Here is a 15419-nt window from a genome sequence, read left to right as displayed (position 1 = left end):
GAGATGTGTCTATTTTAATGCAAGGAGTATTATGAATAAAGCGGATGAGCTTAGAGCATGGATCAGTTCTTGGAGCTATGATGTTGTGGCCATTACAGAGACTTGGATGGCTCAGGGGAAGGAAGTGCCAGGCTTTAGATGTTTCAGAAAGGACAGGGAGGGAGGCAAAAGAGGTGGGGGCATGGCACTGTTGATTAGAGATAGTGTCATGACTGCAGAAAAGGAGGAAGACATGGAGGGATTGTCTATGGAGTCTCTGTGGGTGGAAGTTAGAAACAGGAAAGGATCAATAACTCTACTGGGTGTTTTTTCATAGACCACCCAATAGTAACGGGGACAGCGAGGAGCAGATAGGGACACAGATTCTGGAAAGATGTAATAATAACAGGGTCGTCGTGGTGGGAGATTTTAATTTCCCAAATATCGATTGGCATGTCCTGACAGCAAGGTGTTTAGATGGGGTGGACTTAGTTAGGTGTGTTCAAGGAAGTTTCTTGACACAATATGTAGATGAGCCTACAAGAGGAGAGGCTGTACTTGATCTGGTATTGGGAAATTAACCTGGTAAGGTGTCAGATCTCTCAGTGGGAGAATATTTTGGAGATAGTGATCACAATTCTATCTCCTTTACCATTGCATTGGAGAGGGATAGGAACAGACAAGTTAGGAAAGCACTTAATTGGAGTAAGGGAAAATATGAGGCTATCCGGCAGGAACTTAGAAGCATAAATTAGGAACAGATGTTCTCAAGGAAATGTACGGAAGAAATGTGGTAAATGTTCTGGGGATATTTGTGTAGATTTCTGCATAAGTACGTTCCAATGAGACAGGGTAGGGCACAGGAACTGTGGTGTACCTCTTGTAATTATAGTCAAGAAGAAAAGAAGAGCTTACGAAAGGTTCAAAAAAACTAGGTAATGATAGAGATCTAGAAGATTATAAGGCTAGCAGGAAGGAGCTTAGAAAGGGCCTTGGCGGACAGGATTAAGGAAAACTCCAAGGCATTCTACAAGGATGTGAAGAGCAAGAGGATAAGACGTGAGAGAATAGGACCAATCAAGTGTGACAATGGAAAAGTGTGTATGGAACTGGAGGAGATAGCAGAGGTACTTAATGAGTATTTTGCTTCAGTATTCATATGGAAAAGGGTCTTGGAGATTGTAGGGATGACTTACAGCAGACTGAAAAGCTTGAGCATGTAGATGTTAAAAAAGAGGATGTGCTGGAGCTTTTGGAAAGCATCAAGTTGGATAAGTCACCGGGACCGGACGAGATGTACCCCAGGCTACTGTGGGAGGTGAGGGAGGAGATCGCTGAGTATCTGGTGATGATCTTTGCATCATCAATTGGGACGGGAGGTGTTTTGGAGGGTTACGGATGTTGTTCCCTTATTCAAGAAAGGGAGTAGAGATAGCCCAGGAAATTATAGACCAGTGAGTCTTACTTCAGTGGTTGGTAAGTTGATGGAGAAGATCCTGAGAGGCAGCATTTATAAACGTTTGGAGAGGCATAATATGATTAGAAATAGTCAGCATGGCTTTGTGAAAGGCAAGTCGTGCCTTACGAGCCTGACTGAATTTCTTGAGGATGTGACTAACCACACTGATGAAGGTAGAGCAGTAGATGTAGTGTATATGGATTTCAGCAAGGCATTTGACAAAGTACCCCATGCAAGGATTATTGAGAAAGTAAGGAGGCATGGGATCCAAGGGGACATTGCTTTGTGGATCCAGAACTGGCTTGCCCACAGAAAGCAAAGACTGGTTGTAGACGGGTCATACTCTGCGTGGAGGTCGGTGACCAGTGGTGTGCCTCAGGGATCTGTTCTGGGACCCCTACTCTTTGTGATTTTTATAAATGACCTGGATGAATAAGTGGAGGGGTGAGTTAGTAAATTTGCTGATGACACAAAGGTTGGAGGTGCAAGGGATTTCTTCTTTTATGTTACTGTGTAGGCTAATTAAAATGGCTTCTTTGTTATGTTAACTGCTGAGAAAGTTCTCTCGCTAGCAGCTTGTTTGGGTTATATTATTGATAAGAGAAGGAAAGAACCAACTGGGATAGATGTTATTCTTTCTTGTGTGTCTGTAAGCTATTGTGATGCATGGGTTTTTGGGCAGAAGGCGCGATGGGGAGAGAGAGAGAGAATGCGATGCTGTGAGCTGGCCAACGGGATGGACCCCGAGCGGGAGTCCGACGCCCAGGGTCTTCGGCGAGGAGAGGAGACGAAGACAGACTCGTGTGGAGCGTCTGGTTGACCACTGTGGTTGGTCCCAGGCGGCGGGTCGAGGTGGTCAGAGGGGATCAAATGGTGAAAAAAGGACCATTACTAGAGCTCCAACTGTGCACCAAGAGGTTGAACTTTCATAAGTTTGGCACCTTTCACTTTCCTTTTATATTTTATCTCTATTAATTATATAGTTCCAGTAATATCTATAAATTGTAATCATTTAATCATATATGGTGTATTGTCTGTTATTTGGCAGGGTGGGGTACATCACACAGCATCCACACAAACTTGATCGCCCAGTTTGCAGGGCCGAAGGCTGCTTCCCCTAGACGAAAGCGAGTTGAGCGAGCCCGAGGCCTACTGGAGGGCTACAGAGGTATGGTGGATAGTGTGAAGGGCTGTCAGAGGTTACAGCAGGACATTGATAGGATGCAAAACTGGGCTGAGAAGTGGCAGATGGAGTTCAACCCAGATTAGTGTGAAGTGGTTCATTTTGGTGGTCAAATATAATGGCAGAATACAGTATTAATGGTAAGGCTCTTGGCAGTGTGGAGGATCAGAGGGATCTTGGGGTCTGAGTCCATAGTACACTCAAAGCTGCTATGCAGGTTGACACTATGGTTAAGAAGGCATACGGTGCATTGCCCTTCATCAATCGTGGGATTGCGTTTATGACCAAGAGGTAATGTTGCAGCTATATAGGACCCTGGTCAGACCCCACTTGGCGTACTGTCCTCAGTTCTGGTCGCCTCACTGCAGGAAGGATGTGGAAGCCATAGAAAGGGTGCAGAGGAGATTTACAAGGATGTTGCCTGGATTGGGGAGCATGCCTTATGAGAATAGGTTGAGTGAACTCCGCCTTTTTTCCTTGGAGCGACGAAGGATGAGAGGTGACCTGATAGAGGTGTACAAGACGATGAGAGGCATTAATCGTGTGGATAGTCAGAGGCTTTTTCCCAGGGCTGAAAAGGCTAGTACGAGACGGCACAGTTTTAAGGTGCTTGGAAGAAGGTACAAAGGAAATGTCAGGGGTAAGTTTTTTTTTATGCAGAGAGTGGTGGGTGTGTGGAATGGGCTGCTGGCGACGGGGGTGAAGGCGGATACGAGAGGGTCTCTTAAGAGACTCCTGGACAGGTACATGGAGCTCAGAAAAATAGAGGGCTATGGGTAACCCTAGGTAATTTCTAAAGTAAGGACATGTTCGGCACAGCTTTGTGGGCTGAAGGTCCTGTATTGTGCTGTAGGTTTTCTATATTTCTATCTTTATCTTATTGTGTTTTTTTTTTGTGCTGCATCAGATCCAGAGTAAGTCTTATTTCGTTCTCCTTTACACTCATGTATTGGAAATTACATTAAACAATCTTGAATTAACAATATTACCACTCAGAAGAGGTTATGATCATGCAACAGTCCACGCACTGCTGGAGCTTGGGTAAGGTGGGCTTCTAAAGTAGTTGCTGCTGTGTTTTGTATTCCTCCCATTTTAACAGGAACACAACATCCCATTATATACAACATCTTTTCACGCCACAGCCTCAGCATTAACTAGCCACTTTACTTAGACCTGCTATAATGATCTCACCCTAACCAGCTACCTTGTAGTTTCATAGTGAGGTCTAAACCAGGGGTTCTCAACCTGGGCGGTAATGGTAGGGGTCCATGGCATAAGAAAGATTGGGAACCCCTAGTCTGAACTAATGACAGGCTGAGTGTAACAGCAAGGATGAGATTTTGGCTTTTTTAAAAAAATTAACTGTACATTTGAAAATTCAGGCTAAGAAAAAACAAATTGTCTGACAAATAAAAGGCTGTGTGGATTTTACACAGAGAGAGATAACACATCCTACTCTTTATCACTGCTAACGTTTTGGAGGTTGTTGATTTGAACTTGAGTCAACAACACCTTTTCACCAAAAAGTCTGTGTTTCCGAGGCTGTGAGACAGATGGGCTTCCTCTCAGAGCTTGGAGCAAGATGCCACCATCACATTAGTAAATAAATTGGGCAAAGATTACATTTCCAGACTTCAGTGCGCACACAGAACATTTTTAACCAATACATGGGTGAAAGAAAAAAATCAGCAGAATTTGTGAGATAGAAAGAAATAATTATTAATTTGCACTGGATAAGAACATAAGATACAGGAGCAGAATCAGACCGTTCGACCCATGGTACCTGCTCCATCATTCAATCATGGCTAATATCTTAAACCCCATTCTCCTGCCTTCCCCCGTAACCCTTAACCCCATTATCAATGAAGAATTCATCAATCTATGCCTTCAATACACTCAATGACTTGACTTCCACAGTCCCCTGCAGCAATGAATTCCATCAATTCACCACCTACAGGCTGTTGAAGTTCCTCCTCGTCTCAGTTGTCCCTTTAATATACCTTTATTCTGAGGCTGTGCCCCCTGATATTAAGCTTCCTGAGGGTGTGGGCTGCAGGAAGAGTGAAAGAGGGGTGACGAGTTATACTGACGTTAAAATATATAAGCTAAAGATCACACAATAACTTTAGTTATTATGGAAGGAGAACATTCAAGCTGTGAGGACAGCAGTGGGGTGGGAGGGTGAGAGGAAGCAAGGGGGAAACAGTTAGATAATTGTTAATGAAATAGGGAGGTACAAAAGATGACAAAGCAATTGGTATGATTTAGAGGTAGGAAAGGAATCAGATGACAGGCTCATTCTCACATTTTGTCTTAAGCATGAAAGAGATGTTAGAACAGTTTTAAGAGAATTGTCAGACAATTTTGAGCTTCATAGAGATTGAGAGTTGCTGATTGGTAAGGTATAAGGCACCACAGGACATTAACCTTCTGCTGAGTAGTTTTAGAAATGAAGGAGCTGTGGGAGTGGTTGAGATTAACTGCTGAACATGGATTCATGTTGAGGTGTTCAAAGGTAAGAGATGACAGACAACGAATAACAAAGAAACTGCTGGTAAAGAGCTATGAAAGCATTGATAAGAGTTTGATGAACGCTTGGCAGAATCTACAGCAAAGGAGTTGATTGGACTGTGTGACCAAAGGTCATTGACTAACATCCAAGCAACAGAGTTAATGGAAAATTATTCTGTGATGAGCCATGAATTATACTCAACAACAGAAGTACAGGTATCCCCCGCTATCAGAAAGTAGAGCGTTCCTATGAAACCATTCGTAAGCCGAAATGGCGTAAAGCGAAGAAGCAATTATTATTCATTTATATGGGAAAAATTTTTGACACAGACCCAAAAAATAACCTACCAAATAGCACATAAAACCTAAAATAACACTAACATAGAGTAAAAGCAGGAATATGATAAATACACAGCCTATATAAAGTAGGAATAATGTATGTACAGTGTAGTTTCACTTAACAGAATCGGGAAGATTTAGGCAGAACCGATTTGTAGCAAGAAATATGGCATGTACATGCGTGCACACACACCTGCCTGCACAAGGCTTCACGGTCATGGTAGTCTTTCTCGGGGTAAACACAAGTTTAAAGCAGGCGTCTTTTTTCGTAAAAGTGAAAATCGTCTTTCGGTTAGCGAAAGCAGATACTAATGTAGGTCTTTCGTAAAAGCAGTGGCGTAAAGCGAACTTTCGTAAAGCAGGGGACACCTGTAATTGTGCCAACCCTTCCTTTCCTGTCAAAGGTCTGGAAAGCATCCACTTCAGAAAGTGGAACTGAATGATGGACAGTGCTTACTAATACTGTACTGTCCACAAACTGAGGTGATCTTAGCTGTGGCAACTTACTGTTGGTGACCTGCTCTTGTACTGACTGGCATGTTGCTGCAAGATATCCAGGGCCATTGATTCAGAGGTTGACTTGCTGCCCACACCAGGACTCCCGTGAGCCCGATCGCCGTCATCGTGTCCTGGAACCTTGTTTGCATATGGCGAGAAAGAGAATCCAGAAGACAAGTATGATCCTGAAGAACAAATGTTGACCCAAATCAATCACAAATAAAGCACAGTTAGGATCTAAAAAGAGTAGAGCATTAAAATTCTCCATCGATACAGCCAACCTGGACAATTTCAGTGTTCAGAGCGACCAGCAGTCACAGACCATTATACGGTGGATTCTGGTTAATTGGGTCATTTGTTATAGGGACAGCTGTTTATTTGGGACAATCCTTAAAGAACAAAAACTAAATTGAGAAAATGGTTGGGATTCCCTTTGTTTCATTTGGGAAAGTATGCCACTTATTGGGGCAGGAGACTATTGTGAACAGTTCCTAACTAGCGTCAACCATGTGCACATGTGTGGCCATTACACAATACAGCATGCTCAGAGCGATCAGTTTTAAATAGTGTCAATTGTTTGAGGTTGTGTTCAAAAAGCAGTGATTTGTGTCACTGATAGTTGGTGAGAAATAAAGCAGTAAGACAATTCGGAATTGTTTTACTCACTAAGGTTTCAAGTATTCAGGCTTGGAGGTGCCAGAAATGGTCCGGAGTGAAAATTAAACTAATTTCACGAATTCAACAAGATAGGAATTACAAAGGTATCGATAATCATCTTGAATGTTACAATAAAATGAAGATTTGGAGGATGCAATCGTCTGAAGCATTGTGTGAAGGCAGTCTATTATCTTTACTAGGAGTCTGCACTGATTTTGTTCATTTACAGTCAATCAAAAGAACATGACAGATATATTCCTCTTGATAACTATCAGGAACTAATATACGTACTGTAGTGTTATACAGTAATTTGTTCTGTATTTCATTTAAAAACATAAATTGTGACTCAGTTAAATGGTAATTTGTCTTCTTATACCTTTTAACTATTTCTGTTAATTGGGACAACTGCTTAATTGGGCCAAAATGTACTGGTCCCAATTAACTGGAACCTACTGTACTGTATTTTCACTTCTTGGAGAGGAAAGGAAAACAAACACACACACACACACGAACAATTTTAACTGAGTTTCCTTCTTTTGGTCTTACGCAATACCACAAACTGCATCTAGGTTCCTGTATTGATCTAAAGCCTATGGAGAACAACCTAGCCAAAAAAAACCCAATGCACATCTATATGCTTACTTCCTGGATAAGTTTCTCGTTTAATCTCATTAAGCCACATATATTCATGAAATAGCATTTGTTGCTCAGACACTAAAATATTATCAAATATACTAATTACCTGGCTGAAACTGTCCACTACCTTTCACCCACCTTCAGTGCACCAATCATCCAGTTCTCCTGCTCACTGCTCCCCCTCATCTTTCTGCACTGGCCATCTCCCCTCTCAGTCCTACTGTAGGGTTTCAATCTGAGATGTCAACAATTTCTTTCCTCCCACAGATGCAGCGCAACCCATTGAGTTCCACCAGCAGATTGTTCATGGAATCATGTCACTATTGGGTAAGTGGCGATACGTGGATCTATTTTAATGCTACTGACTTGGCGGTTCACACAAATACCCAATATGACAAATGGTCTTACCTGGATAATTCTGCATCATCACTGGCGTCACCCCTCGGAATCCCGGGTGAGGAGCTTCATATGGCTTTCCATAAGGATAGCCATGAACATACGACATGTAGGATGGGTGCTGAACCATTGAGGAGGACACAGGAATGTGAAGTCCTGATCTGGGATCTTTTCCAACAGATCGACATTCTTCCAATGAAGCTGAACGGGACTCTAGGCACATGCTGTCTTTACCTTCTTCTTTCACTGCTATCTCTTTGCTTCTTATTCGAGATGAGTTTTCATCTTTAAATTTCCGGTCTCGTTCTGCTTCTTTCCACCTTTCCTCCTCTGCCTTTTGCTGCTCGGAGTATTTGTTAGGATACACGTAAGACCACAATCTGCTTTCAGATTCCTGCAAAGTACAGTCCTGGGTCAACACTTCTATTAAAAAAATACCAAAGTCTGCACTCAGACATAAATGCCAAGGGCATGTTCTACACCATTCAAGACCAAATTAAGCCAAGAGAAGCTAACACAAGTAAAAAATCTCCAGGGATTTATGAAGCATATTGGCATTTGTAGCACGCATTGATAAGATAAGAATCTATTATAACATCCTCTTAGTCAAAATGCAAGACATATATGACAACATTAGCAACAGCTTACGGAACTGCTAATGTGTTAACTTAAGTCCATAGATAAGCACCTGCGCCTTTCAGCTGACATTAAAATGGAACAGTTTGTTTACTTCAACCCAACCAGATGAAACTTTTAAAATTAATAAATTTGACAAAGTTGGTCTGTTTTATTTAAACTGTGCAACACACAATGATCTTTCACAAATTGAGGGCCCTTAATGATGTCACTTAGGGAACTCCTGAGCAAAGAAAAGCTATGTGAGACACATGACTGGTGAGTTTGCAGTAGTGACAAGCGAGGGCTGAAGTTCTTAAGCCAGAATTTTTCTAGGGGAACATCCTGACTGGGGCTGATTGCAGTCTGGCCAAATGGTATGGAGAAAGGCTGGGCAAACCAGTAAATCCCAAGAGCTTTCCAGTCAATGAAGTAAATGTTTCAATCAGTCCATTACTGCTGTAATGTAGGAATTTCTCCCACTAAAGCAGCGTTTACCAACATTTCTGAATGAACAAGCGGTTATGATGCATTTTCGGAAATCAAGTAGTGATAGGATACCCAGAGAAAATGGTAGGACACTCAGGAATATCAATAAACAGACGGACCCTGTGGTTCAAGGCCATAGTTCCCTGAAAGTGGCAACACATACAATTTGGGTTGTGATACGCTTGCCTTCCTAAATTGAGATCAGAAATCAGAATATAAAAATTGGAGCATACTTGTCAGATCGCACTTGTGCATTGGTCTGGTTGCCACAATATAGGAAGATATGACTGCACAGTGCAGAGGAGGCTCACTAGAATGCTGTCTGGATTGGAGGACTTTAATAGTTATGTGGAGAGAACGGGTACACTGGAATGAAGGAAGTTAAAAGGTGACGCAACAGAGGAATATAAAATTTAAGAGGTATATATAGAGTAGACAGTCAAATCTTTTTCCCATTGTGAGGGTATCAAAAACTAAAGGGCATAGATTTAGGGTGAGAGGATGAAGTTTTTTCCCACGTCATTGATATCTGCAACATAATACAGAGGTGGCGGTGAAATTACATAGAATCACTATATTTAGGAGCCAGTTAGACAAGCACTTAATTAGGCAAGGTACAGAAGAATACAGACCATGCAGGGAAATGAGATTAGTGTAGCAGGTAAAAACAGTTAACTGGGATGTGGTTCCTGTGCTGTGTGACTCTGTGACTATGGAAGTGCATGTCCAGTAAAATACCCAATGTTGTGGATGCTCCTTTTAAGTACCTGGGGTTTTCTCTACAACTCATGGAGCAAATAACGTGCTGAGTACATACAATTTACAATTTTTATAAACTTTCTAATTAAATTACCTCAGTATCAAATCTTTACTCATTCCCTGTAATTCTCTGCACCTCACCTCTACCAAGCAGGTAAAGGCAGGGGAGGGAGGGTTTCACATTCCAGCTTTGGACTATCTGATCAAAACTCTGTTTCCATGACACCCTTTAATGGGCTGGCAAAGCAGTGAGGGTGGAGCCTGAAAGCAGGATGGTCCCACCAAAATTTTCCAGTCTGATTAAGTGCAAAGACAACAAGAGCAAACGAGGACTATTCTGACCTGGACAAGAAGAGAGATATTGCGACAGCTCCATCCAATTCTGACTGCTTTTAGAGGTATGTTTCTGATGCTAGACAGTAGATGGGCACCCTAACCTATACTTATCAAGTGGTACAGGCAACCATTCGGTACAAAGTGCCATCCTTCTGACACCCCCTACCTTCACAGAACATACTCCTTTCTGGATCATAGTTAGGATCATGCCTGTGCATTCCAAAGATGAGAAAACCATGCATCACTCCAAACTCAGACAGCAGAGAGGTGGTGTTGGGTGGAAGAAGGGGGTGAAGAGAAGAAATGAAAAGTTCTACTGGTCCTGTAGGTGGAGTGGCTGTGAGGGAAGTAAAATCAGGCTCAGAGTATTAATGTAACATTGCTGAAATTTCAGGGAAACTATATGCAGCTCGGATTTCACTTTGAAAGCAGCACTTTAAGGAAGGATTGAAACAATCTTGTTCTGTGGAGCAGTCACTCCATAAGGTAGTCTAATTTATGCTGGAAATGGCTGCAGAGGCAGCTATAATTGAGCGTGATGGAGAACAGCTGCTCCCATCTGTTGCTGTGTGCTGTCCACAACAAGCCAAGCTCAAATGTTACAGAAGCACTGAAATGAATCGCTAAGTATCATGGCTTCCAAGGCTGCTTCCTGTGCAAGATACGCTGCCCTCTCAGACTGCGCTCAGTTGGCGAGATGCATCTTGAAGGGCCTGACTCACTTTGGAAAGGTGTTTACTGACTCCGGTCTTCCCAAGACCTGAGGCAAGGGGTTGGGAAGCCATCTTCTGAAGGCCCTGCAGGAAGCTAAACCACTTTCACCAGTTATTCATAAAGGGAGAGGAAAAGGAAATTGTGTAATATATCAGTCACTGAGCTAACAGTCAATTTTATGAGATTGATACAATTGATCTAAATTCTGAATGCAGCTCAACTGATAATTTTACTCCCGGGAGCTATGCATGGGATTGTAATGACCCTGATACTAGTCATTATGGTGTCAGTGAAAACCAATTCTTATTCTTAGCAGAGAATTAAAGATGGATTATGTCAATTTCCAAACAGACTTTCATGTTTAGAAGAAATGGCCATTTCCTATTCTTGCAGTATTTCCCTCTACTCATTAACCCGTCCACTCCCACCAATTGTTCCCATTAAGGAGTCAGAATGACAGCCTGTTTCCAGGCTTTGATATTGTTTCAATCAGAACACAAGGCAAAAACTAGCCAATGTTTCCTTCCTCTCTCTAAACTAGATACTTCATTTGTAAGGACAGAAAGGGGATCTATCTGCCCATCAAATCCATGCCAGTTCCCAGCGATCCTATTAGCCTGGTTCCTTGTACCCCCACAACTTATTTTCCTGTTCACATGTCGATCACACCCTTCTGATTCTTTCTGCCATTGACCTATACTAGGGGAATTTACAGTGGGCTACTGGTCTTTAGAATTTGAGAGGAAACTAGAGGACCCAAAGTGAAACCTGGGCAATGACAGAGAGAACATGAAAACTCCACACAGGCAGCATCTGAATCTGTAGTTACTGCAGTATCACTGTGCAGTTAGTGTACCTCCCTTTTGCTTCCCCTTTCTTGGAATTAGCCATCACCTTTTAAACTAATTGGAATTGGTTTATCATTTTCACTTGTACTGAGAGACAGTGGAAAAACTTAGTTTTGCAAGCCATTCAAACAGATCATTTCAAAAGTTAGTACAAGGGAAAAAAACATAACAGAATGCAGAATATAGTGTTACATTTATAGAGAAAGTACAGTGCAGGTAGACAATAAGGGGCAAGGGTCATTCTGAGATCAATTGTGAGGTCAAGAGCTCACTTATTTAAAGATATGGGGTAATTAGCAATGGTATATGATTTTTTTCCCTCTCTGCCTGTCTGTTTTATTGTTTTCTGCTCTGAAGAGATAAACCTAGCCAACATGCGGCTTCACACCAACTGGGCACACAACCTTGTTATTTATAATGTGATTGTTTGACTATTCGCCTGTTAACTATTAACCAAGCCTGTCCTTAAACAGCAGCCTCCCTTTTCCAGCCAGTATCGTGGGTGATGATTAAAGGGCAGAGAGCTCAGGTGCTTTCCTGACAGGCTTAGTGAAATCTATCACTAGCCACTCATACCACTGTCCCAGCTGTAATGAGCTGAGTCTGGAGCTCAAAAACTGTGACCAATCTGTTCTTGATCAGAGCTTGACTGAGCTCCCACTGTGACATACAAGGAAATGAAGAGTAAAAGAATGTTTTTCAAAACTATTATTTAAACAAAAGCAAATCATTCTTATAGGGTTTCCATTTTAAAATACATATAGTTATTAGAAATATTTCAGTAAAAAAAGCTATTGTCTATTATTGTGCGTCTCAGAAACTACTTGTCTGAAATTCATTCCATTGCTTTTGAATTGAGATATAGAATAGAATTTAAAGCAGAAATAATGCACAGTTATTGGAATTAAACATGCAAAGGGATTTACAATTCTAATACTGTTCTATTTGTTACAATTACAGGTAAATATGTCAATTACTGGGAACAGCAGTGCTCTATTTCTTACATGAAGCATGAACTGTGTATTAAATCACACTGGCATTCTATGCAGTAGAAGAGGAGAGGATTTGGAAGATGTAGGATCAGTTTATTTGTGTGTTATCGATTGACATGTACAATGGTGTATTAAATTGAAATTTGCTTCTAAAACTATCAACCTTAACTTGAGTTTCCAGAAGATATCCAGAGTGTCACCATTCTCTATAAAAGGTACATCATTTGAGTTCAGGATAGAGAAACCTTACACAGAACCAAAAATGAAGAATTTATTAAAATTCCTCTTCTCCAACAGAATGAATTCCATTTTCCACTCTTCCCCAGTTACATAAACATGTCTCAAATGCCTTTGGCTTCTGAATGGTCCGCCCGCGTCTTTGAGCATTTCCAGGTGTCCTGTTTACAGCTCTCCAACTGGCTGTACCATTAAGCTTCATTTAACGGTCTCCTACTATGCAATCTTTAAAATCACATAAAAAGTGTACATTTGATTCCAGTGTGGGCAGATTGTCAGTTACTGCCTGAAATGGCCAATTAATGTTTCTTTTGTGCAATCACTTCCATGCCACAATGAAGACAAGAATAAAGTGAAAGTTCAATTATGCAGAATTCCCAACACCAAGACACACATAGCTCTATGTGTGTGCTGAAAAGGGCACTTCTCACCACACAGAACATTATAAGCAACTAACACAAAATGCTTTATGATTTCCCGTATGGGCTGCAGAGAGCGGCCTCTCACCTCTCTCCAGGAATGAATTAGCTGGCATCTTGATAATCCCCTTAGTGATGAAGAATTAAAGTCACTGCCGTGTCTCGGCATAAGATGTAATGAAGTGCAGTACTGAGTAAGTGAGTTAGGATCAGGTTCTATCTCTGTAGTTTGCTATAAATACAAAAAAAGATAGATTACACGCCACAGGTGGAGCAGCCAGGAGTCTGCAAACCGAGATCATCTGTATACAGTACGGGCATTCTTTAGCCTTTATTTAACTTGAAGTTTTGATTTTGAGGGATTTTCCATTTAAGGGCATACCAACACACTTTCCTCTGTATTATATATACACAGAAATGCTTACTTTCCATAGACCTGAAAAGGATCGTATTCGATTGAGGAAGGGGAAAAATAAGAGATTTTTTATGCCGAGTCTTATGAGATGTGTCAGTGTAAAGTGTCATGCAGTTAGACTCCAATAAAGATCAAACTAATCATTACTGCAATATAGGAATGGTCATCCAATTTGTCCACAGCAAGCTGCATCATAATAGTGATTAGATGGTGTTTACTGTTATATGGGTTATCAAGTAAATACTACAAGGGAACTTCAACTTAACCACAAAGATAAGAGAAAAACCTCACAGTAATTCACATGCATTTGATCTGCCAAGAGTGTGTTTGGCACAATAACTGCCTGAAGCAAGCAAGCTCAATGAGACACCAAGGCACACTTGTCAGGGATGAAACAGACAAAGCACTAGTTAACTATGACTACAGCCAATCAATTCCATGTGCAGCTAAAACCCTGATTATTCCTCTTTCTTCCTCATCACTGAATTCTTCCATCAGTTGGGAAACAAAATTGATCATTCAGTTAGAGATTCTAATTATATTTGTGTCACAGGGCCTGGTGGAAGGAACTGCATTTGAACACAGTTCAGTGGCAACACTTCTATCTCTATCAGAAGCATTCAGGTTCCACACCAAAGACGCAAGTCTTTACTATAGGTTGATATTCCAGTACAGTGCTGAAGGAAAGCTGTGACTTATGGGGTGTCATCTTCCAGGTCAGCTGATAAATCAAGGCTTTGTGTCCCTTCTCAGCTAAGTACATGAAATCCCATATTCACTATTTTGAACAAAACTATAGATCTCCCTCAATGCCTTTACCGATATTTATCCTTCAGTTGAAAGCACTGGAAGAATTTGGACATTATCAAAGGGCTGTTTGTGAGCCATTAGTATGTGCAGGTTAACAATTACCATGCCCAGCACTACAACAGGGACTATACAAATATAAAGTGATCTGACACACCTTAAGGCAATGAGAGATACTACAGGGAAGCTAAAAATCCGAGAAACCTCATCTATTTAATGAGCACTCCTTATGAGGCAGAAAACAAGATGCAAGAGCAAATGGGAGCAAAAAGGAAATTCAAGATCAGAACTTAATCTTTGCACTGGTAGATTGCCAAGGTAATTACTAAGTGACAAATCTTCCCTGTAAATTTAGATGCTTATACAACCTAGAAACATAGGACACTTAGTAACTATCTTGTTTTATCTTTCAACAAAATTGTAGCTGATCAAGATTTCAGTTCCATTTAAACTCCTTGGGTAAGACTATCAGGATATAAAAATAATTTCCTCTTTCTTCCCTTTCTTTCTATTTTCCACCTCAGACTACAGCACATAATTTAGTCCTAAAGAGGTGGTGTTCATTTAGGATCAAATCTAAAGAACAAGCATCTGATAAAATCTTTGATTATACACTCAGTGGCCACTTATTTGGGTACACCAGGTGAACACAGTATGATCTTTTGCTGCTGTAACCCATCCTCTTCGAAGTATTGTGCGTTCAGAGATGCTCTTCTGCACACCACTGTTGTAATAATGGTTATTTGAGATACTGTAACCTTCCTGTCAGTTTGAACCAATCTGATCATTCTCATCTGAACTCTCTCATTAACAAGGTGTTTTCGCCCACAGAACTGACGATCACTGGATTTTTGGGGGTTTTTTTGCACCATTTTTTTTGGTAAATTCTAGAGATTGAGGTGCGTGAAAACCCCAGAACAGCAGCTTCTGAGATTCTCAAACCACTCTGTCTGGCACCAACAATCATTCCATGGTCAAAGTCACTTAGATTACATTTCTTCCCCATTCTAATGCTTGGCCTGAACAATAATTGATTCTCTTGACCACATTTGCATGTTTTTATGCATCAAGTTGCTGCCACATTTTTCTGATTAGATATTTGCATTAACAGCAGCCTTACATCAAGTCCA

At 41.1% G+C, this 15419-nt stretch overlaps 1 protein-coding gene across 2 annotated transcripts in view; it reads right to left on the bottom strand.

Moving 5' to 3' along the window:
* The window catches only part of LOC134358554 (zinc finger protein 609-like), a 227307-nt gene that overhangs the window by 27022 nt on the left and 184866 nt on the right, over positions 1–15419 (bottom strand). For both annotated transcript variants that reach the window (XM_063070914.1, XM_063070913.1), the window contains exons 6-8: positions 13156–13299; positions 7671–8052; positions 5979–6154 (exon numbers count right to left, since the gene is read on the bottom strand). In XM_063070914.1, the coding sequence (XP_062926984.1) occupies positions 5979–6154; positions 7671–8052; positions 13156–13299 (702 nt within the window). The remainder of the gene's footprint in view (positions 1–5978; positions 6155–7670; positions 8053–13155; positions 13300–15419) is intronic.

Source organism: Mobula hypostoma, chromosome 18 (assembly GCF_963921235.1).
Source record: "Mobula hypostoma chromosome 18, sMobHyp1.1, whole genome shotgun sequence".
In the NCBI taxonomy this organism is placed as follows: Eukaryota; Metazoa; Chordata; class Chondrichthyes; order Myliobatiformes; family Myliobatidae; genus Mobula; species Mobula hypostoma.
This window is presented reverse-complemented; position numbering and strand designations above follow the sequence as displayed.